Consider the following 24,777-nt stretch of genomic DNA (forward strand, 5'->3'; position numbering starts at 1 on the left):
TCTGACAGCTAGCTGGAACAGTTGAAACCAAAGCAAGGAATTGTTCTAAGAAGTTAAACTGCCAAAGAACTAGAAATCAATCTCCTTCATTAAACCTTTTAAGTTAACAGTACAGGCATTCTCCAAGATAACAATTAGTGTCAGAGTGTGTTATCCACACCAGTGTGAGCTTGAACTAGGCTGCAGCATTTGGTTGTAACACCAGAGTTCTGTCCCTAGCCTTCTTGTTTACCCAGAGAGGCACAGCTTTAACTTCTTGAACAACTTCTGTAGGGTAAATTCCAGCCCAAACAAGCATAATTGGACACAGAAACCCTGCCCACAGCTAAAACCAAAGAGATGACAAAAGAACTATTTAGAATTCTGAAAGTACAGAGTAGTTGGCAAACACTGAACACAACACACATCCACTGGAATTAAATGAGGAACAAGCAAAATTGGCTTGGTGTTATTACATTTGTATGTCTCTAATCAAATCAGGAGCTGCTATCTTATACAGTGTTAAATGTCACCACCAGATCTAATATGTACTCTAAGACTAGGAAACATTTCAGTAAGAAAAGCACCTTAGAGTGCGTTTATTTCTGGGAAAAAATCCCAACGATCCAGACTGTGTACAATGAAAGCGTCAGCTGAGAGAGAACTATATGCTTTGACTACTATTTTGCCTAATGTGCAGTCAGTACAGCTAGAGAAGGTATGGTCTTGGCCCTCCTTGTTTGTCAGAAGTTCCAGCTGCAGCTCTGGTGAGTCAGATAATCTCATCTTCACTGGGTCTGGTAGCTCAAACCAAGTACAAATAAGGAAGAATGAAGGTCAATGACTTCACAAAAATAACTGAAGACAAAGTTCTCAGGCAAGGATTATTCAGATGGCTTGTGGTCAGTAATTAAACTCCCTGAATTATAAGTTCTAAGTAAAACAGCTTCTGACCTCAAACCAGCCTATTGGATATGAAAGCTACACAGAAAACCAATGAAACCCATTGTCAATTTTGTAATCACTGACTAAATTTTCTTCACATTCCTCTAGAAAAATATATTATGCTACCCTTCTTTTGCCATACATAAACTCATATATGGAATATAATTTATTCAGTGAAGGTGCTGAGGAATTACAAACTTTGCATCACCAACAGGTAGATGTTGATTAAGAATCTTTTAATTAGTAAAATTTAACTTATTTAACAAGAGTTGAGTTTTTCCATTTATCCCTCCATTAAGCAGCTGTAAATGTCATTGTAAAGTAATGGTGAACAACTATACATGTCACTTTTTGCTACTATTATGAAAGAAAAAAGGAAATTAATTCAGATATCAAGATTAAGACCTGTCTACCATGCTCTTGGCATATGAAATGGCCCAAAAGTAATTTCCCTGCCATTTAAAGGCTATGTAATATTGTCACAGTAGAAAGTTTTTAATATAATAAAAAATTGAAAGCGTTGTCTTTCCATCTGAACAAGAACATAAAAACCAATTAGCAGAAACTGAACTCTGTAGCTGTACTGTCTAAATACTGAATGTGAAGATGCTAAAGCAACTAGTGCCATTTTTTGTTCTTTGCTCAGCTGACCCAATCACACTCTTGAGTTTTTTTAAATTGCAGATAGGCTTAACATTTCACCACCTTAAAGCAAAGTCTCTCAGGCATTTCTCCTATTCATGTGTCCCCCATCTGATGTCTTCATTCAAATTCACATCAGGCCTTTTTTCAGTTCTACCACCAGTCCTTTCCTTCCTAAGTAATCTGCATCTGATCACTTATAATTGCAATCAGGCCCGTAACATCAAGTGGCTGGCATCCATTCCATCCATCCATTCTCAAGCTGTTAGATTTAATTCAATTATAATGCAGTCAAATGCCTGCATCCGCTTTATATTAATTCTTATACACTGAAAAGGAGAAATGTCGACAGAAGTCCTCAAAGTCATAAATTAAGAGTCCTTCTCCTGGATTAGGAGTTGGGAGGCTATTCATATCTTGTGAAATGCTACATTTTCTTTCTGGCATCTAATCTACCCAATCGATTTTCAACTACTACTGTTGAAACCACTCTGTTGTATTAACAAAAGAACCCCCAAAAACAAAACGATCAAAACCAGTACAAAACAAAACAAAATAGCTGATAGAGGGAATACAGACTTGTAATGATATTTTAACTTTTTTACATGTTTCTCACAGCTGTTTTTCCCTTATACTTCTCTGCTCACATATAAAATACAAGTCACCATACAGTACCTTTCCCTCCACTTTATAGCAATTTTCAGAATTGCACATTTTGATGTTTTTGCCATCTATTCCCTGGAAGACATATAAAACATCTCTTACAAGATTTCCTTCCGTTATTTCAACAGAACCTAGAAAAGAAAAAAAAATAAAAACAAAACAAGTATTTATATTTGTTGAGACAATTAGTTTTTATTGCAACTTGAAGAGCTATTTAGATGCATAGCCAAAAAACCCCAAAACTATAAAAACTATAAAGCCTTGTGCTTGTAACCTGCAAAGAAATGTTTTAGGTCCTCTTAGTCTGACAGGAAAGCCCAAGATTGCCTCTACCCGCCTCTAATGCCACCTGCGGTGCTCTCAGAGCTGTCAGCTTGTATGGCACAGGGCATGTCCTGCTTTAACCAACACATCAGCCAGTTCTTGAACTTGTTATCTCTTGTGATCCAACGCCAGTGCAAATTCTGAGGCAAACACCACACTGTAACTTTATCCTTCTTTGAACAAACAGCTGAAATTCTTAAATAGACTTCCAGAATAACCTAGGAAAAGTTAATCCAGAAGGAAGAGCTGCTTATTTCATAGTGGCTTCCAATCACATATGCCACTGCTCAGTGATAAGACTAGTCAAATCAGACTGCATAACAGCCATGGAGCTAAAAAATATTTAAGTGTAAATATTGTTTCTGAAGATAATTATATCTTTGATTTTGCTATTGCAACATACAGTTTGCTTCCGATTCTCATCTCTAGTCAGAGGTTAGATTGCGTTAGAGATATAAGATATTTATGAATTTAAAGGAAACACAAGATCAAAAAAGGTACAGTGTAAGCCATTGAAACTATCCCCACCTTTTTTGGGCAAACCGTCACCATGTGCTTTGGCAAATTCATTAAGGATTTCAAGAATTAAACAATTTTAACAACAACTATCCAGAAACTGAGATGCTACAACATGCTTCTCCCAATTTAGACATTATTCTTACTCTAGTCAGTCTGCCTCCCCAACAATCCACTTTCCCAGAAGAAAAACCAAGAAAAAGTAAATTCTACTCTAATTTCAGCAAAAGTAGTCTTCACTTCAAGTTACCATTTAAAGCTCCATCTTCCCCCATAATAATATGTGCATGACTGTAGGTTGTCCCTCTTAGGAACTTGTAGTGAAAGATGCAAGTGCACATTTCTTTAATTGATAAATAAAACAAGTATTAACATCAGCCATACAATGTGCCTTTTTATACTCTGTGTGTAGATGTAACAGTAAGAAAAGTTCAAATAAAAGGAAGCAACTATCGGAGAAAAAAAATATTTACAGGAATTTGATATTCATAGAAATGTATCTCCTTGACAATAGACTTCTATATTCTGAATGCAGTCCTACTTCTAGTTCTACACCAGCAAGTGACTACATTTAAGACAACTGTCAGTCCTTATATCCATCCCACACAGGAAAGTCACAGCTGCTGGCTGACTCAACACAAGAAGTATTGCTTTTTATAGCAATCAGGATAATAAATTAAGAGGCAGTGCTAGATTTTATATGCTTTTCAATTTCTTTTTTCTTATGCTTTTTTCTACTATTTTCTTTTTTTTCTATTTTTATATATATTAAATCTACCACATACATAAAACACATATTTACGTTACATAAATATACACATACACCCTGCATATAAGACTCTTGTTAATTAGGTTCTAAATGCCAAATGTTGCCCCCAGATACACCAGTACAATTCTGATCTATTAGCCACTGCTTTGTACACTGCTACTGAAAGATGCAGAGGCTGGCAGACAGACTATATTTTAGTTCCTTAATATCCAAATTTATCTGTATAGAAGTTAAAAACAAACCAAAACACCACAAACAAAAGCCTGCATCTCTTATCTTTCTTTGCCAGAGAATAAGGGTGCTATGGTATGTCAACATCTGCCATCAGCTTACTTATTCAGCACTTACTTTTAGGGTAAGAGTTGTCACAGAGACCACCTGTTAAACAATTCCTCCTTAGTTACACTTGGGTAAATTCAGAATAGATCCTCTAGGCATCAGCTTCAATTTTACAGGTATTTAATCATGGATGTACATTAGCAATATTAGAAATTTAGGAAGAAATTATTTACTGTGAGGCTGATGAGGCACTAGAACAGGTTGCCCAGAGAAGTTGTGGATGCCTCGTCCCTGGAAGTGTTCAAGGATAGGTGGGATGGCTCACTGAGCAACCTGGTCCAGTGGAAGGTGGCCCTGTCCATGTAGAAGAGTTGGAACAGGATGATCTTTAAGGTACCTTCCAACTCAAACCATTCTTTGATTTCAGGAGTCTGTATTTATATTTTTTTTATTTTACTGACAATATTTTGTGTCACTTGTTCTAAATGCAACCACTAAACAGTATGCTAATCTAAAGAAAAAATAGGTTTAAGAGCTCTGTGTTCCAGTTGACTTTTCCAAGTTCTCAAAGACACAGAACCACAAACAGATGAGTATTTCAACAAGTTCTGTTTACTGAACTCTCTTTCTGACTCTAAAAACAGTATCATCTTCTGATCATCAAAAGATTGATCATTGCTCATATGTCACAATCACTTAACTGTGACAAATACTGGAACAAACTCAGTCTTTTAAGAGGACCAAATCACAATCAGTGCAAGAAGATATTAACAACCAGCCAAAGAGATTGTAGCCAAATATACCAGTCTTGCAGATTTGCTTCTATCCTTCTATTAAGCACATTCGAGACAAACACTCTTTAAAAAAATCAACATGCTATGATTCCAAAATAATTTAAAATATAATGGAGGATATAGATAACAACTGTAAAAAACATTATCTTTAACAAATACATCTTTGCTCACCACTTGTATCCCCTTCTCGCCTAGACCTTGGCACACCACGAGAGACAGCATTTGAAAAGCCTTTTGAGGTAGTGCTTTGTAAAGAAGGCTGGCTTGCAGTTAAAGTCCATGCAAGACGCGACCCTAGCTGCTGACGGAGACAATCTCCAACGCCTGGAGCTTGATAGGATTGTCTAAAAGGATAAAAGGAAGAAACACCTTTAAAAACTTTCATTTTATACCCATTACATGGTGTGGAGTGATGTAAATTTTGAAAAATGCCCCAAGTTTTTCATGGATGTTTTGTTGGAGGGGCAGGGGGGGGGAAATGGGAGTTTAAAAAAGGGTAGAGAGCACAAAAGCAATGTATTTCTTCCTGTAAGCCTACACTTTCACAAAAGCTCCCGACCCATAGAAAAGGGAAGTCTAAGTTTGACATACATGATTTCATATCAAAGATTAACTTCAATGAAATGTGTAATTATACTGAAATGGGTTCAAAGTGAAGGTACTATAAGAATAATAAACACAGTCATAGTAGAAATACCTAAATATTTGTTATTACCTGAAGTTGTAGTTATGAACAAAACTAGAACTAAAGGAAAATAGAGGAAGAGGAGAAAATTCACTTTCCAGCTACTCTACTCTTTCAGATAGTTTGTATCAACTGCCCAAGGATGTAATCAAGGACAGACTATCCAGACAAGTTCCAATTTCCCTTCCTTTCACACTTGTCAATTATTTTCACAAAGGAAGTCTCAACCCTGAAAAAACATCAGAGTGGCCAAGCTCCAGCTGCCCAGCCCCTCCCTAGTTAGCCAGGACTGATTAAATGATGGAGAGCATCTTGGTGCGCTCTTCCACCAGCCCCTTCATCACTCTAGGACAAATCCCATCCAGCCCCATACATTTGTGAGCATCTGAGTGGGTCAGCAGGTCAGTAACTTCTCCCTCGAGATTAGAGTGGGTCCATTCTGCTCCCTGTCCATGTCTACTAGCTCAGGAAGCCACCTGTCCTGAGAACAGGTCTGAGCTCTGGTATCTTGAGCATTGAGCATTAGTAAGGCTACAAGAGTACAACACTGGCTTTTGGCTGTTCAGAAGAATGTAACTCCAGAAAAAAGAAAAACAGGTATAAAAAGAAGTTCAGAAGGAATGAAGCTCACAGAAAGCTTTGATTTGGGTTGTTCAGCTCACAAACTACAGGACTAAAGAGCACAGTGAAACTGCGATAAAATGTAACAGTATGAACAGGTCAGAACAAGAAAAGAGGATAGGTTCTGCTGATATTTTTAAGCAAGCAGATATAAGAAATAACCTCACTGACATGTCTTTCTATATTGTATCAGGATTATACAATGATTGAGGCTAGAAGCAACCTCTGGAGATGACCTCCTACAACTCTTCTGATCAAAGCACAACTAGAAAAGATTAGCTGGTGCATTGTTCAAGTAATGTTTTTAATATTTTCAAGCATGGAGACTACACAACCTCTCTGGGCAACCCACTTCAGTGTTTCACAGTATGCCCCAGCCCTCAAACATACATCCCCATCTTAATGCAAAAAGGTTTTTTTTTCCCCTTTTGATTAACTGTGATTCACAACTCACAAATTTTGCCAGTTACCTCTTGTTCTTTCCCTAACCCGAAAGAGTCCAGCTCAGTCTTCTCTATGCCTCTTGTCATACCATTACATAGATAAGATCCCAAGACTTTTCTTCTCCAGGCTGAATAACTGCAGGTCTCACTTAGCCTTCCCTTTGTATGTCAGATGCTTCAACCCCTTAAATGGTTTTGGGCTTCCTTCTCCAGGCTCCTTCCAGCCTGCCTATATCTTTTCTTTGTACTACAACTGGACCCAGTGTTTCAGATGTGTCCTCAGCAGTACTGAGCAGCAGGAAATTTTATTTGCCTCACCCTCCTGGTGATGTCCTTCATAACACAAGCCAGTAGGCTCTTAGCCTTCTTCACCACACATTGCACACTCATGTTGAACTTGGTGTCTACCATGAATCCCAGGACATTTCCTGCCAAGCTGCTTTGCAATCAGGCAGCACCCAGTATGTACTGGTGCATGGAGTTATTCTTTCCCAGGTACAGGACTTTGAACTTCAGCAGGCTTCTGTGAGCCCGTTTCTGCAGCCCACTGAGCTCCCTCTGAGAAGCACGTTAATGACCTCCTTTAACAACCACTCCTCCCAGCTTTGTATCATCCCCAAAGTTGCCAAAGATTCACTCAGTACCATCAGGTGGGATCAAGGATGCAGCTTCTGGTTACACCATTAGGGACTGGGTTCCAACTGGACTTTGTGCCACTGGTCATAATCCTTTTGAGTCTAGCAGGTTCAGTTCACCTCACTGTCACCTTACCTAGTCCATATTTTATTAAGTCTGTCAATAAGGCCGTCACAGGTAGACAGCGTTAAAAGTCTTGGTAAGGTTGAAATAAGCAACAATTACTTTTTTCTCCTTGTTCACCAAATAGTCATCTCATCACAGAAGGCTGAAAGATTGGTCAAGCATGCCTTTCTGAACTCTACGGTGAACACTCTTAGTTCCCTCCTTTCTTGTCCATCTCATGTCTGGACACGCCTTCCAGAGCAACAAAGACTTTTCAAAGGGTCTCAGTGTCCTGTGCTGACTTTACCAGCACAAAACCAAAGTGAGCACCAAGTGCCTCAACTATTTCCACATCTGTCAACTAAGTCCATGCCCCCTGAACAGGGGCCCATGTTTTCTCTAGCCTTCCTTTACTGCTTACGTAGTTGCAGAAATATCTGCTGTTTCCCTTCATGCAATTTGACAGATTAAGCTCAAGGTCAGTTTAGGATTTCATTGCAGTCACTCTGCCCCTGGATGCTCCTTTGCAACTGGCCCTTCTTTCCATCTTTTGTATACTTTTTTACATCTGAGTTTTGTCAGAAACAACTTGGTTCTCCATGCAGGCCTCCTGCCACTTTTTAATTCCTCCTTGCTCATTTCTTTCTTAAGCTTGCAGGAGGTGGTCCTTGAATATCAGCCAGCTCTCTAGTCCAGCAGTTGAACCAAATGATCATTGCAGCTCCCTTCAAACAGAATGATCCTATTCTGTTCTCTCCTTAATCCCTCTTTTCTCCAGGGCAGCCTCTCAGGGGATATTTCCAAGAAAATCCCAGAAGAGTCTCAAGTCTCCTACCTTGAAGTCCAGAGATGAAATATTGCTTTTTACCATGCTTCCACTTCCAGAAGCCTGAACTACATCATCTTATCACTACTGCAGTATTCCTATTGTAAAGTCTATTAATAACAATAAAATCTAGTTCTGTCAGCACTAATTCCATGACATTCCATGAATTTATTTACTCATGTCAAATACACTCGACTAAAAAGGTATGTCTTCAACTCAAAACCAAAAAAGCTTTAGTCCTTTCTGAAAATGCATCTTGTGATTTTGTGTTTCACAACTCTTGGGGGTGGAAAGGAAAATTAGCAGACAAGAAGATAGTGATTAAAAATGGACACATTTGGGCAGTCATTTATGGCTTCATATCGTCACATGCCAGCACCTGATATTCTGAACTGCTCAGCTCAGGAACTCAGTTTCTGTGCACCTAAAGTGGAATTTCCAGTGGCATACAAAAGCAGAGGGTGGAGGAAAGAAAATTAAAAAAAAGGAAGTCTTCTCCAAACATAACTGTAAGGAGAAATTTACCCTGGAATGAGTGATTGTGGAGTTGGAGTTGGCCCATTTAGGGCATACAGGCTGATGCTGCTGATCCCACTGCTCCCCATGCTGCAGGAACTCTGGGCAGACTGAGCATTGCGGTCTTGGTAATTCAATGGAAGGGTCTGAGGCCTGGCATAGTAATAAGGGGTTGAGTGAGCATCCCGTGGCAATGCTTGAGCAAAAAGCGTGGCGTAACTTGACACCTGAAAAAAAAAAGGAATTGAAAAGGGAGGAATAATAATAAAATAAAGATGTGGAAATTGCTTTAAATCATATCTTCAGTTAACAGGAGTGTAATATCAAAATCACAAAAAATATCTGCATGCTTATGCAAAGAAATATTTGCTGATGCAATCAGCAAATTGTCATTAACAATAGCTGCAAAAAGCACCTTGGTGCCAGCAGAGCTGCAACTGCATTTTGCTTTCTCTACTCCATTTAAAACTCATTATCACATGAGCAGATGTCACATCACTAAGCAGAAAGCAAACATAAAAACCACCCATCTAATATATTCACAACTTCAGTTACACATGTGAGACAGCTCATATTTTTACATTTATGCACTGTAAGAAAACTACACCAAATATTACAGATACTTAAATCAGGTGTTTTCTTCCTTCCAGCCTCACACACAGACACCATGAAAACAACCTGAGGTATTGGTCAAGCCTTGATAACGATACTTGAAGACATCTAAAATAAGTGACACACATTTACTATTTCTCAGAAGCAACAAAAGTCCCCTCACCTACCTTGTTAGACTGTTTACGTGGATCTTCACTAAGGCTAAGCAGGAGGTAGAGTATTGACCATTTGTTTTTCAAAACGCCCTTCAAAGAAAGATGAAGACAAACATAATAAGTTTAAGTCTTGATAATAACAAACTTCTTGTGAATTATACAACTTCCTAATACATACACATATAAATAAACTTTCCAGAAAAATAAGACTAACTCAGAGCCACATTCTTGAACAAGCTGGGAATGTGCAGTGCAGCCTCTGTAGTGCTAATTTAATGACTTTTTCCACTGTGTTCAAATCATGAATTTTCACCTGGTCTGAGGTCAGCAAGCAGGTTCAATTTAAAATTCATAGTTACTAAGAATGAATTTTATAAGAGCTGAACTGTTACCAGCATTCCCACACACTCTCACCACTTAAAACATCTCAGATGCAGCCATTAATTTAACGTAAATGTGAAAAAGGAAAACTCTTGGTGAAGTTTTAAGCAAGGAACTGTCTTTTCTTCTTTTTTCCCTCCACTCTCCTTTACAGGGAGGCCTCAAAAGTGAAGACTTCAATTTCTATTACTTTTTAAAATGTTATTTACCAGAGCTACCAAAATTTTTGTAGCTTAAGATGGAGACATTGTTAATATGGAACTTGAGGAATAAACAATATAGTCTTTAGCAAACAGACACATTCTTATAGAATAAGACTGTCTGATTTAAGCAGAAAGCTGATCAACTTTAGCTAAAGCCCAAGCTACAAACAGAATACTTTTAAATGAAGGCAAGTACTAAAATGATTTATTTTAAATATGCACGTTCCTAGATTTGTTACTCCATAGTTCTGTGACACTAACCCTTGCTCCTGAATTTACTAGGGGCATAGAACCTTATGATGGACATTAAGCTGAGTCAAAGAAACTTTGATATTAATTCCCTCATAATATTGATCAGGCTATGAACTGCAATACTAAGCCATGTTGAATATAAAGCAAACTTGAATCATATCAAGATTCAACACAGACTCCATCCCTTAAGAAGCAACAATTTACAAAAGCTCTACATTTTTATAAAAGGACACATTCTATATTATTATGTAGAGCACAATTCTATTATCTTCTGTTTTGATCTCAAGAACAAGCAAAAAGTAGAAGTATTGCACCTGTTGCAGGTAACTAATACAGCAACTGATTAACAAGTGGTGAAGAAGGAGCAGCAACTGCTTCTTCTACTGGCCAGGATAGAATAAATCCAAGTACTCCAAGAAGCATGGTTTGCTCAGCTAACAGGCTGCCTTAAAAATAAGCATTGACCTCATTTCCAGTTTGGAGTAATAGATGAAACAAAGCTAAAACAGATTCACACATGCTTTTTTTCTTCTCCCAACTGCTTTCAAGAGAATTGTTGGAAGAAAAGCCTCATTGTTTCAGAAAATGTATATCCCTTTGAGCCCTTCCCTATGCTCATGAGAAAAAGAAATGATTATACACCATTAGTAAAAAACCTAAAGCAGTTTGAATAATAATCGGTTGTGTGAATTTTAAAGAAGCCATCATACTATTTCACATACACAAGATGCTAGCAGAGGGAAAAAAAAAAAAGGTTAAAAGAACCTTAAATGTTTGAGGAGGCAGTAAAATACCAGGAGATAGCTTGCATTACATTCAGAAGAATAAGCAAACATGTAACACAGGCAAGGCATTTTGTTCCGAAGATTAGTCATCATGCTCTGCAGCACTTTGCTTGCCAAATGGCAATGCAGTACATAAGCTACAGAAACATGTTATACAAAGTCTGTATTAAGAGTTGCCTGCAAATCAGCACTCTGCTGTACAAACCAGTGCAATTAATAACAAACCCACAGGATACCAGGACAACTTACTCAGTAACTTGAGCTCCAAACACTAAAAAAGTAATGGGCAAGTCAAGTATGGAAGAGGGGAGGAAGAGAACCAAGTTCTGACTAGTCATACTCTCCACAGAATACCTTTTCTGTAATCTTAATCTTAGCATTATCATGTTAAACTCAGGTTTTCTACACACTAACATCTTTTGTCAGAATACTGGTATGCAGTATTCTTTGATCAACACTGGTGTTGAAGCCATCCAAGTCAGCAAACCCTTAACCTGCAACATTAAAGACCTGGAGGACTTCAAAACTTCAGAAGCACGAGAATACTAGATTAGTGAAATCAATACACTGCAAGGCATTTCTGTAAAATAAACGATGAGAAAATTCATCCATTTTACATTTAAATGAACCCTTGATTTTTACAGTGTTCCTTTCTTCATATGAGGTAACCCTTCATATAACTTGAATCAAATACTAAAAATATAGCTGGGGTTGAAAGGCATCTCTAAAAGTTGTCTGGTCCAATCCCCCATTTAAAGCAGCATTTAAAGCTGTCCACAGCAGGCTGCCCAGGACAATGTCCAGTCAGGTGTCAGGTTTTGACTTGTCTCCAAGGATGAAGACTCCACGACTTTCTTAGGCAAGCTGTTCGAGTATTTAAACATTCTCCCAGAAAAAATACCATTCATGACCTGAGCATTCTCCTAAACAACTCTAACAAAAAGGATGCTTATGAGTGCTTTCAGTTTCTTTACTCTTTACACATTTATTAAACTACCTGTGAACCGAGTTTTCTGTAGAGTTCTGAAAACAAAGCAGCATCTGCTTCCCTTCTTTGTCGCACAACTATTAAAAAAAAAAAAAAAAAAGATTAAAAATTTGAAAGCATAACAGTCATGTCTTTACATATACTTGTAGTAAATTATAAAATGCAACCAAGAAAGCTTCATGATCCTGGACTGTTTCACTGTAATTACTTAAAAACCCTGCCTGTTTTCATCTTATCTGCATTGTAGCCCTGAGAATTCTTGCAATGCAAGTGATTCAATGTAAATACCTGCTTTTCTTAGCTCAATCAAAATATACATTTTTTTAAGTAAGTGTCCTGGTAAAGTCTAGTCTGCCGTTCAGTTGGTTTAGTGACCTAAGGGACTGAAGACATAACTGAAAGCAGATATACATTCAAGAATGTTATAAAAACTACACGTATTTGCTCCAAAACTAGTAATTGTTTCTATTTTAGGCAATAAAATCAAAGAAAAAAGTAGTAATTCCATTTGATGCAAGTCAGGCATAATTCCAGGGTCACACAACTTTCATATATGATGAAAAACAATAGTCTCAAATCAATGCCAGTTACAGAAGCACCTTCTCAGAGGAGACACATCTTCCAATTAAGATTTCTTAAAAAGTTATGTTGCATCAGAAAGAGCCATATTAAAAGAAACCCAAAGTGATAAAGACATCTGAAGAAACTTCAGTAATAAGAAAAATAGCTATTAAATGTTAGAAATGTTAATTAGCATCAAATGTCACTGGTAAGTACACTTTGCTAAATAAGTCATTACTTGTGTGGTTATCTCCAAACTAAATGTAAAGTTAGAAGGATATATATCCAGTCACTTGTTGCATGACCACTAATATATGCTTACAAGCTGAAGTTGGGGAGGAGGATGAGGGAGACAATCCTTTTCAGAAAACTGGCAACAGGCCCAAAGAATATATGCTGTGCTATCTACAAGTAGCCAAAGCATGGCAGAAAGTATATATTGTAGATTCCAATGTTTTGGAGTTGTAGCTAGAGGAATTCTAATGGCCTTATTTACCTATCAGCAAGTCATGGAAGCTCTGCATTAGCAAAAAACACACATGAACTTTAAACCAGTTACAACCACTGACATCAGTTATCCTAATTCAATCTCTGAATATTCAAAGCTCAAACACAAAGCTTTAATTTCATTAGCACAATTCAAGTAATTGTTTCTGGATATGCTACTGTGCAGCAGAATCTGCTGAAAGCAATATTTGGCTTTTCAAGAAGAATTCATCACATCCCCTTTGGATACACACAGTGCAACACTTGACTCAGAGCAGCAGAGAGCACAATGGAATGGAAATGCAACACTCCTTACAAAGTCATGGTCTGTGACTTTGTTTTGAAGAAGGTGGTTGGAGAAAACTTGTAGAGAAACTGAAGGCGAGTCAGGTAAGTCACAAACCATTCCATCAATTCCCAGGACACTCACTCAGCAAGTTTCATACAGGTGCTCATGAAGTTAATTGTGCTAATGTGTAATATCCCTGAAGTGCACATTTCAAAAATATCAGTCTTCTACTCTTCTAAGAAAAGCTATGAATTCATAAATTCCGAGTACTATTAAGGTAAAAGGAGTGAAGTATTAATTGTTCTTTGTCTTCTAGTGGCTAAGATACAAAGCAGCAAGGAAAGTTTAAGCTGTGTATTCAGAAAAATCTGAGCTGTGAATACAAACAGCCACTCAGAAATATTTACCAGGAAATTAATGGCATTTACATCATGAGCTTTTCAGTAAGTAAGCATTAATAATAGATTAGGTAACTGAGGCAGAGTTGTCCCCTTTTCAGAGAAATAACCTGATTAAATTCATAAAGACTTTTGTATTTCTAAGAAAGGAACAAGATGCACTTACGTTCTTTCTTGATTTTCTCCGCTACAAGAAATTCATCACGCTCAACAGTGGGAGCAAAATTGCTTCCAATAACTCTTACTGCATACTGAAACTGTTGGGCTGCATCAGCTGAAAAAAAAAGAAAACTGTCACTTAAGGAGAATGCTAAAATTCTATTAAAACTAATTTTAAAAAATGTGAGACATGAGATTACATTGCAGTGCCTGAAAGCAACAAAGCATACCTGGCTTAGATGTGATAACGCTGTGCTGCAATTCCAAGCACACTTCTAACCAGAGGGCAGTAAAGTCCAGTTTATCCAGTTTAGCACAGTACTAACGCAGTATTTCAAAACACACTGACATGTACACACTCCACAAATAACTGCACCAAAATTTGTGATTAAGCCCTTTCTGTTCTAGGCTGAAAGAGACACTTAGGTCTACCCAGTTACTAGAGAGAGCATTTACACACTGAACTGGATCTGCCCATCCCCATGGACAGAAATGCTGTGGGACCTGGCACACAGCCACACAATTCAGCTCACACACCACAGCAGTACACTCATGCTCACCACCTACCAGTGGATCATCATTTGGATATCCACAACAGTGGTTTCATCAGTTTGCATCTTGGTTTTAGGTTTGGTTTTGTTTAAAACAGTTTGAATGGTTTCACCCTCTGGTTCAAAGCCAGCTCAGACATATCAGCATCACATCCCAATACATAATGTGGACACTAACACACAGGTCACAAATCAGTGACCTCCTTCCACTACTTCTTCCTCATGCAATAATCCCATTTTTAATCTTGTTGCTGAACAGCACTGTTTTAGTGCAAGTATTTGCTTTCAGGGGAAAATAAGAGTCTGGTAACATCAAGATAGGGCCAGGTCAGTATTAACGCATCTACAGCATAGTCATATTCCCATTTATTGACCTGAAAATCAAACACTGCAGATGTGTCAAGTGCCCTTATAAAAGGTCAGATACATTTATATCCCTTATCTAGAAACAACTTCAATAACACAAGGAAAAAGATACATAAGAAATTATCCAAGTGCCACATATTTGAACCTTTTAATTCAGGAAAGAAACCCATCTAAGCAATTCTGCGCATTGTCTGTTCCGTATATAACAATTATGTGTGCAAATGCATCATATGCTTTTGTGTTTTATTTAGCCAGTTGAGCAGTCAGCTCTCAGGGAAAACTGCCGAGTAATGCAGCAAAGGTTTGGCCAAGGATGCTGGCCAGGACAAATATGTACAAAATGAACAGAAAAACGAAATAAGGCAAAGGACCACTAAAAGAAGAAATATTTTAAGTGTTTATCATCTCTTAAGTAATATTTGCAGTCGGAAAAAAGAATTGCCTTGGAGATACTACGAGTCAAATATTGACTAAATGCATTAAAATCTTCAAAAATTTATGTAAAGAAGTTTGAAATTTGAAAATCAAAATGTGCTAAATTGTGTTTGAATGCCCTACACTCTTTTGAATGTCCATTTTACATTGTCTTGTGCCACTGGTCCAACTCCACCAGAATACAACTGTAGAACAGCAAGCATGAACCAATTCACACAAAGAAATATCTCACACAATCAGGAAAACAGTCTGCTCAGACAAAATCACTAACATTTAACAGTATTTGACAATACTGGCCTACAGAAGGAGCAAGAGTATTGTTCTATTGTCAGAGAAGAAAATGCTACTATTACTGTAAGGTCACAGATCTCTATGACAAATGCCTCCTCTACTGTTAGACTAAGCAACATTTCAATTGCAATAAGGTTTTGAAATACAAATATAACAATGTATCAGTCCAGCTACTGATGAACCAGGTGTGAAGAGTTAAGTATGAGGAAGCATTTCTGTGTAATTCCAAGGTTTAATGCATATCATAACAGAACTCAAGATTTCAAAGAGTATTCTGCACGGTGAATTAAAGCCAAATACTGGCACTAAGTTATCCCAAATGGCATATGTTCCATTAATTCCTCAACTGTGTACTTGGCAGCAGACAGGAAAGGGGCAAACTCTTCCTGTAACAGGGAAGTTTTAAGGAAAATCTATTATCTCCTGTAACAACTTTCTATTTCAACACCAACCACAGCAAGACTAATTAAAGCACTGAAACTTATTATAGCCATTTCCATACTGCCCTAACAAGGCATCTGAGAAGGATCTCTAGTTGAAAGATGACAATTCCATCCAACAAATCCTGCTTTTTAAACCTGTTCCACTACTGAGAACATCGAAAAAATTATCTGCTCTTCATATATTGTAGATTTGTACCAGCAATTCAACACCTCTGAAGAAAGACTGGTTTTCTATTTTATTTAATTCAGAATTTCATGTTTTATTCATATCAAGTCCAGCTTCTCCTTTATAAACAAAATTCCCCACTGTGTTTCTTCAGCAGATTCTCATGAATTCATAAAATAACTTCCTTACCTGAAGCGATTAAACATAACTTAATACAGATATGTGTCAGTACAATAAAAATTCACACAGCTTATAACTAATAGGCACATCTAATTGCTTCCCTCCTCAAAGAATAATCATTATGACAGCAGACATACTTAAAATACACAGCCATCTATCTATTTGAACATCCTTCATCAGAAAATGATTACAGCATGACTCTGTTATATAACAGCAAGCTCAATATATCTGACGCAGCTGTCTGAAGGCTAAAGGGGTAAAACAACATTGATCATGACTCGATTTCCAGAGGTCCGATCACAGCAGAGAATATAGACAGACATAGCCACTTCTCAGACTATATCCCTTAAGTAATACACACACACACAGTTAATGACACTGATAAGCAGCCAAACAGCTTAACAGAGAATCACAAGAAAAGAAACGAAAAATTAAAAACTGTCTCCTTTGAACAAAGCAACCCATAAATCCTTCAGGGATTTATACTCCACACAGCCATTCAAACTTTCCTACACACAAGGCAGTATTAGAATTGAACTACTTCAAAAGGCTGATACCAGCACTTTAAAACTGAAGAAAATACAACTGCAGTACATGAAAAAAAAAATAAAATACATATATATATATATATATATAAGCAATGCACAGAAAGACTCCGGTCTTTCAGAAATAGCAGAAATAGGAGAAATAGGACTAAAGATAAAATTTAAAGGAAAAGTTCACAAGACAAAGAGATAACTAGCCAACATACTTGCAAGAAGGCAGTATTTCAGAGAACATGCTGAAATTCAGCAAGACTTTTGCTATAAAAAAGCTGCAAACATTACCTATAATTTTAGGGAAGTGAGCTGAAATCCACGTTATACTCTTACATATTTATTTAAATAAGGTTGGTTATTGGTCAATTAAGTTTCCAAAAGCAAGCAGGGGAACTCCTGAAAAACCTAAGTAGTAACTGAAACTTTTTCCAAATCATTGTGAGAAACCTTATTTGCTGAAAAGAAGACATTTGGTTATTTAAATACATCTATAATCAGTTTCTAAACTGTAGGACCATGCTAAGAAAGTTTAGCTAAACCAGTTTCTTTCTTTCTTGAAAGTCTTCAAAGACTCTCAAGTCAGCTGTCCACCATCCCAGACAACCATTTTCCTTAAACACAAATACAAAATTTTTGTAGAACAATTACACTCTAAACTGCATTCAATGCTATAGGAGTGACACTGACCAGGGAAAAATTTTTTCTGCAAGCTACTTCAGATACAGATGCTGCCAAAAACACTGAAGAAAAAAAACCCCAAACAACAAGCTTCTTTCCTGTAACAAAGTGTATGCAAAATGCCTAATGTGCTGTCTTGCAAAATTAAGCTGGGAAAAAAGCTGTAAAACTTTTCACCTTCTCACATACACCATGAGTACATATGATGCTTGCTAAGACAGCAATGCTGTTGTATCTCCTCTGTTTTACTCATATCAGATGTTTTACATAACTAGGAAGTATTACCTAGGGAAAAAGGCAATTGCATTAACATGGCATATAGTGATAAATTAGGACCAGTCTCAAATGCCATTAGCATTACTATTTTCTTCTTGAGGGGAATCTATGTGCATTGTGAGCTAAACTGCTTGTTCCTATAGAAAACACTGGGTTTGAAATGTGCAATTTTAGGCCCAGCCTGGTTATGACATGCAAGGTGCTGCACTGGGTTGAGGCAATCCCACACACAACTGCACACTGGCAGAACCCATTGAGAGCAGCCCTGCAGAGAAGGACTTGGGAGTTGCCACGGATGAAAAGCTGGACATGAGGCAGCCAGGTGTGCTCACAGCCAAGAAAGCCTGAAGGCACCTTGGGCTGCATCAAAAGAAGGGCGGCCAGGAGGTCAAGGGAGGTGATTCTCTCCTTTGCTGTGACCTCTTGAGATCCCACCTGCAATGCTGCATCCAGCTCTGGGGTCTCCAGTACAAGAAGACTTGGATTTGTTAAGAGCAGGTCCACAGGAGGCCATGAAGATGGTTAAAGGGCTGGAGCACCTCTCCTGTGAAGCCAGGCTAAGAGAGCTGGGCTTGTTCAGCCTGCACAAGAGGCAGCCCTGTGCAGAGACCTTATTGTGTCCTTTCACTACATAAAGGGGGGGCATAAAAAAAGAGGGAGAGCAACTTCTTAAGTAGGCAGATAGTAACAGGACAAGGAGAAATGATTTTAAAATAAAAAGGCGACATTTAGACACCACGCTTGGAAGAAATGTTTTACAGTGAGGATGGTGAGACACTACAGCAGATTGCCAAGAGAAGTTGTGGATGTCCTGTCTTGTGGAAGTGTTCAAAGCCATGTTGGATGGGTTTTGAGCAACCTGGTATAGTGGAAGGTGTCCCATCCCATGGCAGCAGGGTTGGAACTAGATGACATTTTGGGTACCTTCCAAGTGAAGCCTTTGTATGATTCTATACAGTATTCCTGAAAAAAAATAATTTTACATCATTCTTCTGATTTAGTAACTATCCTAAGCTTCTCTTCTGTTAATGAAAGATTTTAGTTGAAGCATTTTAAATTTATTGTTAATTAACTGTTTTTCTAGTCTCCAGACTCTTTTCCCACCAAGGAAACTAAATCAACACATGTATAAAATAAAGCTCAAGCCACACACACTCCCATTCTTTCTTATTTAGAAGTTGTCCACAAACTCTGATGCATGGCCCAGGAAACATAACTATTCTTTAATTCTGTCAATATGGATGGCTCTTGTTGCATTGTTAGTAAACAGGTTTATATGAGAACTGCCCAACTTGGACTATCAAGAGCTCTGTCATAATCTTTACAGAACTTTCCCTCACTGAATTTTTGCCTCTTCGTCAACTCCCACCTGCTCTGTTATTAACACAGGTAAAATATTCCTCCAAAGCACCTTCTGAATGAACTCTATGCTTTTCCCCCGAAAAATTTTAACATCTATTTCAATAATTTAGAGTTTAAAAAACCAAAATCAAACAGCAATAACAGAACTGCCACTGACACTCTGGAGATTAAATTCAGGCCACAGTAGGGACTTTAGGTATCAAACTGCTCCCCAAAGACTGAAATACTACTTCACTTCCTAGAGCATGCACACCTCCAATGGTACTTCAGCACACAAAAATCTTTTTAGGTTTAGTGAGTGGATAGCCTAGAAAAACACAGAAGATAATGCAAAGCCAGTACAGTAATTCTTAGACACTATGAGAACATGTGGAAGAGAGAGGTCAGCAACACCTCCAACTGCAGGGGCACAGACTCCAGACTAATCACAGTGACTGACTGCAGACATACAACACCATGTGAAGCTTTAAGGCCCTCTTTGAGGACTGGCTAGAGCACAGCAAGAAAAAGCTTTCAAACACCAGTTTTAGGGAAAAACAAACAAACTAAACAGTTACTCCACATAACTCAATAGATTTTGTAATGAATTTCTGAGAGGCAGAGCTGTTTACGAAAAAGTAAATCCCAGTAACTAGGCCTATGCAGCTGACTGGTTCTGGAAACAAAGCAAGCTGTCTACTTAGGGGATGATCCCAAAAGGGGAAAGAGAGAGAAGATGGCTCCACCACTGAGAGCCCGACATCACAGTCCATCAGACCACAAATTCACTTCAACATAAATCTTTAACAAGCAGAGAAGGTGGAAGCCTTCAAAGGCCATCATGGGCAGTACCAAAAAATTCCTTGATGAGGATTTATGGGAAGATTTCAGGCAAGGGATTACACAATGTAGACTTGGAAGGAGATGAATGCCACCTTAGCCTTAAGTGAACAATTATCACACAGACAGAACCCTTCAGCTCCTCCTGAGGCTGTAGCTTCCTCACAAACACAGTAACACAGAAGTGCTGAGAAGGAACAAAGGGAGAACAAAAATTCTCAAGTAGAAACTCAGGGAATGTACAGGTAGGAAGAATCATTAAATCATCAAACATCAATTCCTTTATTATTTACCATTTAAATTTCACCCAATTACATCAGTACCTTGTGCTTCACACTCACAGCAGGTTAACTACACAAATGGTTTAAGATGGATATTTTCAGCTTCTTGTTTTGAATTGTTAGTAGAGATTTCTCTACTAAATTTAAAGATCTCTTAAGTGTCTAAGGTTTTTGTCCCTAAACTCTGTTGTATTTGAACATCATAAATTACTTTCCGAAGACTAAACTAATAACACTTGTAATTGCTTCAAAAAAGTGGATGTGTATAAACAAAGCAGCTGAACTTCATCGTACATAAGGAACAGAGAAGCTGCAAATGGACCACTAACCACACACCTCACTTTAAACTTTCCCTGTGCTGAAAGGAACAAGAATTACAATTCTGAAAAACAGCAAGGTGCTAAATAGCTTGTCCACTGGGCTCCTTACCACCTTTGGATACATGCAGCTTCCTGGACACAGAGGATGCTAGTGGTAACATAATTCCTTTTTTGCCTTTTATGTATTTCTTTGGCACAGATATCTGGGGGTGGGGGGAAAAACCACCACACACACTTTTAATGACTGAGACTTCCACAGAATTTTCAATTCTTCAGCCTCTATGCACTTGAAGTCTACAGCTGAGCTAATACATTCACTACACTTGACTGCTTCAAGAGAAATCCTGTCTCAGAAGCATGAGGTTTCAGTGCTAGCATCCCTCCAGGAGGGATAATAAAAAGGAATAAAGAGCAGGGTAAGAACAGGCTTCCCATCTGTCACATGCATAAAAACATGGGTGATAAGTGTGGCAGACAACCCACTTTTTTTTTAAGCTGTCACTTCAAAGAAGTCCTCAGATAATCCTCAAGTGCGCAGACGAGCAGGCTACAGGTTGCACACAGAAACTGACTATGATTTTGGCCAAAATTTCCACTTTCATTAGTCAAACATAGAAAGGATTTCAAGTTACATTAACAGAATCCAAACACACAGAAAGAGGTTCAATATTTATTAAAAAAAAATAACAAAACCCAGTTCTCTTGCATGTTTTTGCTTGTAAATAAAATTATTATTCCAGTCAGCAGATACAGAGAAGTATCAAAACTATGACTTCAAAAAAGAGCTAGATCCTAAGCTGCTAGAAGAGAGCCATCTCACATCAATACTCATACTTCAGTTGATAAACAGAGGTTTCCATTTCTGCTCTCATGCTCTGTTTAAGTATCACAGACCTAGACACCACTAAGAAACAAGCTTAGATGAGTTTACATTAGACTCCAAATCTAAGGAAAAAAAGTCATGAAGAAAACAGGACTAGACATTACGGAAATAATGCCCTTGAAAAGGCATACACTGTTCCAATAAAGCAAGACAATCTATTTTCCAATTTTTAATTTGTTTTGGCAAATTGCAACTAGCACAATAATTTGAGATTTCTGGTAGCAAATATTTGAAATACTCTTAAACAAGAAAATATACCAATTGTATGAGAAAAAAATGTTTCCAAAGAATGTTAAAGAAAGAGCTTTAAAAACAGAGCTATAAGAGCACCTTAAAATCATAGTCTGATGTGAAGCACCCTTTAAAATACAGTTAAAACACTTGCTAAAAGAAACATGGTTACAGAAGAACACAAGAGGTATTAAACAGATTAGAAGCTACTGCTGATTTGGTGGAGACAGGGGAAGAGTAGAAATTTGCCACATCCTGATAAAATCTTAAAACAGGAATTCCTGACAGAGAAATACTACAGATTCTGGGAAAAAAATGCCTTGCAGAAGACTTCAAAATGCAATGGAAAAGGAAAATATTTTGAAAAACTAAACAAAGTAATCAACAGCTGTTGATCATATAATTTATTCTGAAAAAAAAAACCTTAAGGTCTTAGAGTTATATGGAGTGTTTTCTGTGATTCACCCTTCTCAGATGAATCACAAACGGTTTGGGCTGGATGGGACTTTCAAAGATGATCTAGTCCACTTCCCCTGACATGGGCAGGGACATCTTTCACTTGATCAGGTTATTCAAAACCCCATTCAATCTGGTCTTGAACACTTCCAGGGATGGGATTCACAACTCCTCTGGGCAACCTGTTCCAGTGCCTCACAGCCCTGACTGTACAAGCTTTCTTCTCTGTGTCCAATCTAAACACACCCTATAACGGTTTAAAGCCATTACCCCTTGTTCTGTCACTTTAGGCCTTGCTAAAACATATCTTGCTGATAAGGCCCCTCTAGGCATCGACAGGCCACAATAAGATCTCTGAGCAGAGCCTTCTCCAGGCTCAACAACCCCAACTCTCTCAAACCTGCTTTGTAGGAGAGGTGCTTCACTCCCCTCACAATTTCCACGGCCCTCCTCTGGACCTGCTCCAACATGTCCACATCCCCTTAGAATTCGGGGCCACAGAGCTGGACACAGCACTGCAGATGGGGTCTCACAAAAGCAGAGCAGTGAAGGGAGAATCATTGCTCTCTACCTGCTGTCCATGCCTCTTTTTATGGAGCTGGAAATATGTTGACTTTCCAGGATGCACATTACTGCCTCATGTCCAATTTTTCATCCACTCCCCAAGTCCTTCCCTGCAGGACTGCCCTCTATCCACTCACCCCCCACTCTCTACAGATACTGGGGATTGCCCCGACCCAGGTGCAGAACCTTGAGGTTCACACAGGCCTGCTCCTCAAAACTTTCAAGGTCCCTCTGCCTGGCACTCCCTTCCCTCAGCACATCACCTGCACTGCCCACCTTGGTGTATCTGCAAACCTTCCGAAGGCACACTCGAGCCCACTGTCTATGTTAGTAATAAAGATATTGATCATCATCAATCCCAGTACAGACCTCTGAGGGACACCACTTGCTATTGATCCTCCTTTTGACATTGAGACAGTGACGACAACTCTTTGGACGTGGCCATGCTGTCAGTTTCAGTTCCTCATTCACCAAACAGTTCATCCATTAAACCCCTATCTCTCCAACTGAGAGACAAAGATGGGGTGTGAAACCATGACATGCTGTTTCCATCAGGCAATAGATGGAAACAAAGTCTGAGAGACAGATATATCTGTATCTTGTTACTCACTTTCTACATTTCTAAGATAGCAACAATCCATACGTAGGCCACGTTTTAGTAATTTTTTACAAGTCAATGCTCAAAAGTTTTAGTTACTGTCCTGGAAACATCTAAAGGGACTTTTCAGAAGAAAGGGGCATGGAGAGAGAAAAGAATAAGGGAACTGACAGCCATTACTAATGAGAAAGTCATCTCTCATACAAGAAAAAAGATGCAGTAGGAGTTCTGCATGACTTTCTTTAGTGAGCCATGCTGATAAGCAGAGTAACTTAAAAGGGAGACTCAGCAGATGCATGCCTTCCTTTCCACCCCTCCAACTGCTTACTAAAAACAGTCTTCGCCCTGACTGCTAGGGAGAAACTTACGCAAACAGACAAGAGATTCATTCCCCTGCTGGAGGCTCGCAGCAGCACCAAGACACCGAGGACCTGTGGCGGACCCGGCGCAGGCCGATGGCTCCACTCGAGCAGGCACCGGCGGGAGGCGGAGGCTCCTCAACCCGCACACGGAGCCCCTTTCGCCCCGACACCCCGGCACCGGTGCCCCGCTCCCCGGAGAGGAGAGCGCCTTCAGGAGCCGGCCGAGCACTTCGGGGGAGCCAGAGCAGGAGGGCACGGAGCCGCCTCCAGCCGCCATCCTCCCGCCGCAGGGCTCCGGCCGGCGGGCACTCGGCACTGCCCGCGCTGTCGCGCCCCGGGCCGGAGGCCCCGACGCTCCCTGACAAGGGCTCGGCACCTCTCCTGCCCTGCTGGGGCAGCTCCCGCGGGCTCCGAGCCATGCCGGCGGGAGAATGGCGGGGGGACGCCGTTACCTTCGCTCTTGCCCAGGATGCGGCAGCAGAGGCTCTGCAGCAGAACGTTGGGGGATTTTTGGTCCGGAGTCGCCATCGCCGCCCGGGAAGCAGAAGGCGGCGCGGGGGCAGGGAGCGGGCGGCAGAGCCGGAGCACGGTGGGGCGGCGGAGGGAAGGAGGGAGGCGAGGACGCGCCGCCCGCTCGGCAGTGCAGGGAGCCGGCAGCACCTCCCGCTCCCGCCGCCGCCTACGGCGCCATTTTCACGGGACCCGCCGAAAGCCGCAGCCGCCGCCGCGCACCCACAATGCCCCGCGCGGCGGTTCCGGGGCAGGCCCCGCCCCGCGCGGGCAGGGCCGGGCTGGGCTGGGAGCGGCCCCGAGCCCGGGATGGGACGGGACGGGATCGGGACCGGGATCGGGATCGGGACCGGGACGGGACGGGACGGGACGGGACGGGATCGGGATCGGGATCGGGATCGGGATCTGGATCGGGACGGGCCCGGCTGCTCCTGCTCCTGCGGCGCCTTCCCGC

At 39.7% G+C, this 24,777-nt stretch overlaps 1 protein-coding gene across 1 annotated transcript in view; it reads right to left on the reverse strand.

Annotated features, from left to right (window-relative positions):
* Positions 1-24,341, reverse strand: part of TUBGCP3 (tubulin gamma complex component 3) — a gene marked incomplete at its 5' end in the record, with an annotated part of 48,967 nt that extends 24,626 nt beyond the window's left edge. The window contains 7 exons of the mRNA XM_083855844.1: positions 2,242-2,360; positions 5,083-5,255; positions 8,753-8,970; positions 9,523-9,600; positions 12,129-12,196; positions 14,020-14,127; positions 24,266-24,341. Coding sequence (XP_083711970.1) covers positions 2,242-2,360; positions 5,083-5,255; positions 8,753-8,970; positions 9,523-9,600; positions 12,129-12,196; positions 14,020-14,127; positions 24,266-24,341 — 840 coding nt within the window. The remainder of the gene's footprint in view (positions 1-2,241; positions 2,361-5,082; positions 5,256-8,752; positions 8,971-9,522; positions 9,601-12,128; positions 12,197-14,019; positions 14,128-24,265) is intronic.
* Between the last annotated feature and the right edge of the window lie 436 nt (positions 24,342-24,777).

The sequence above is a fragment of the Zosterops lateralis genome (assembly GCF_965231275.1).
Source record: "Zosterops lateralis genome assembly, chromosome: 2".
NCBI lineage: Eukaryota > Metazoa > Chordata > Aves > Passeriformes > Zosteropidae > Zosterops > Zosterops lateralis.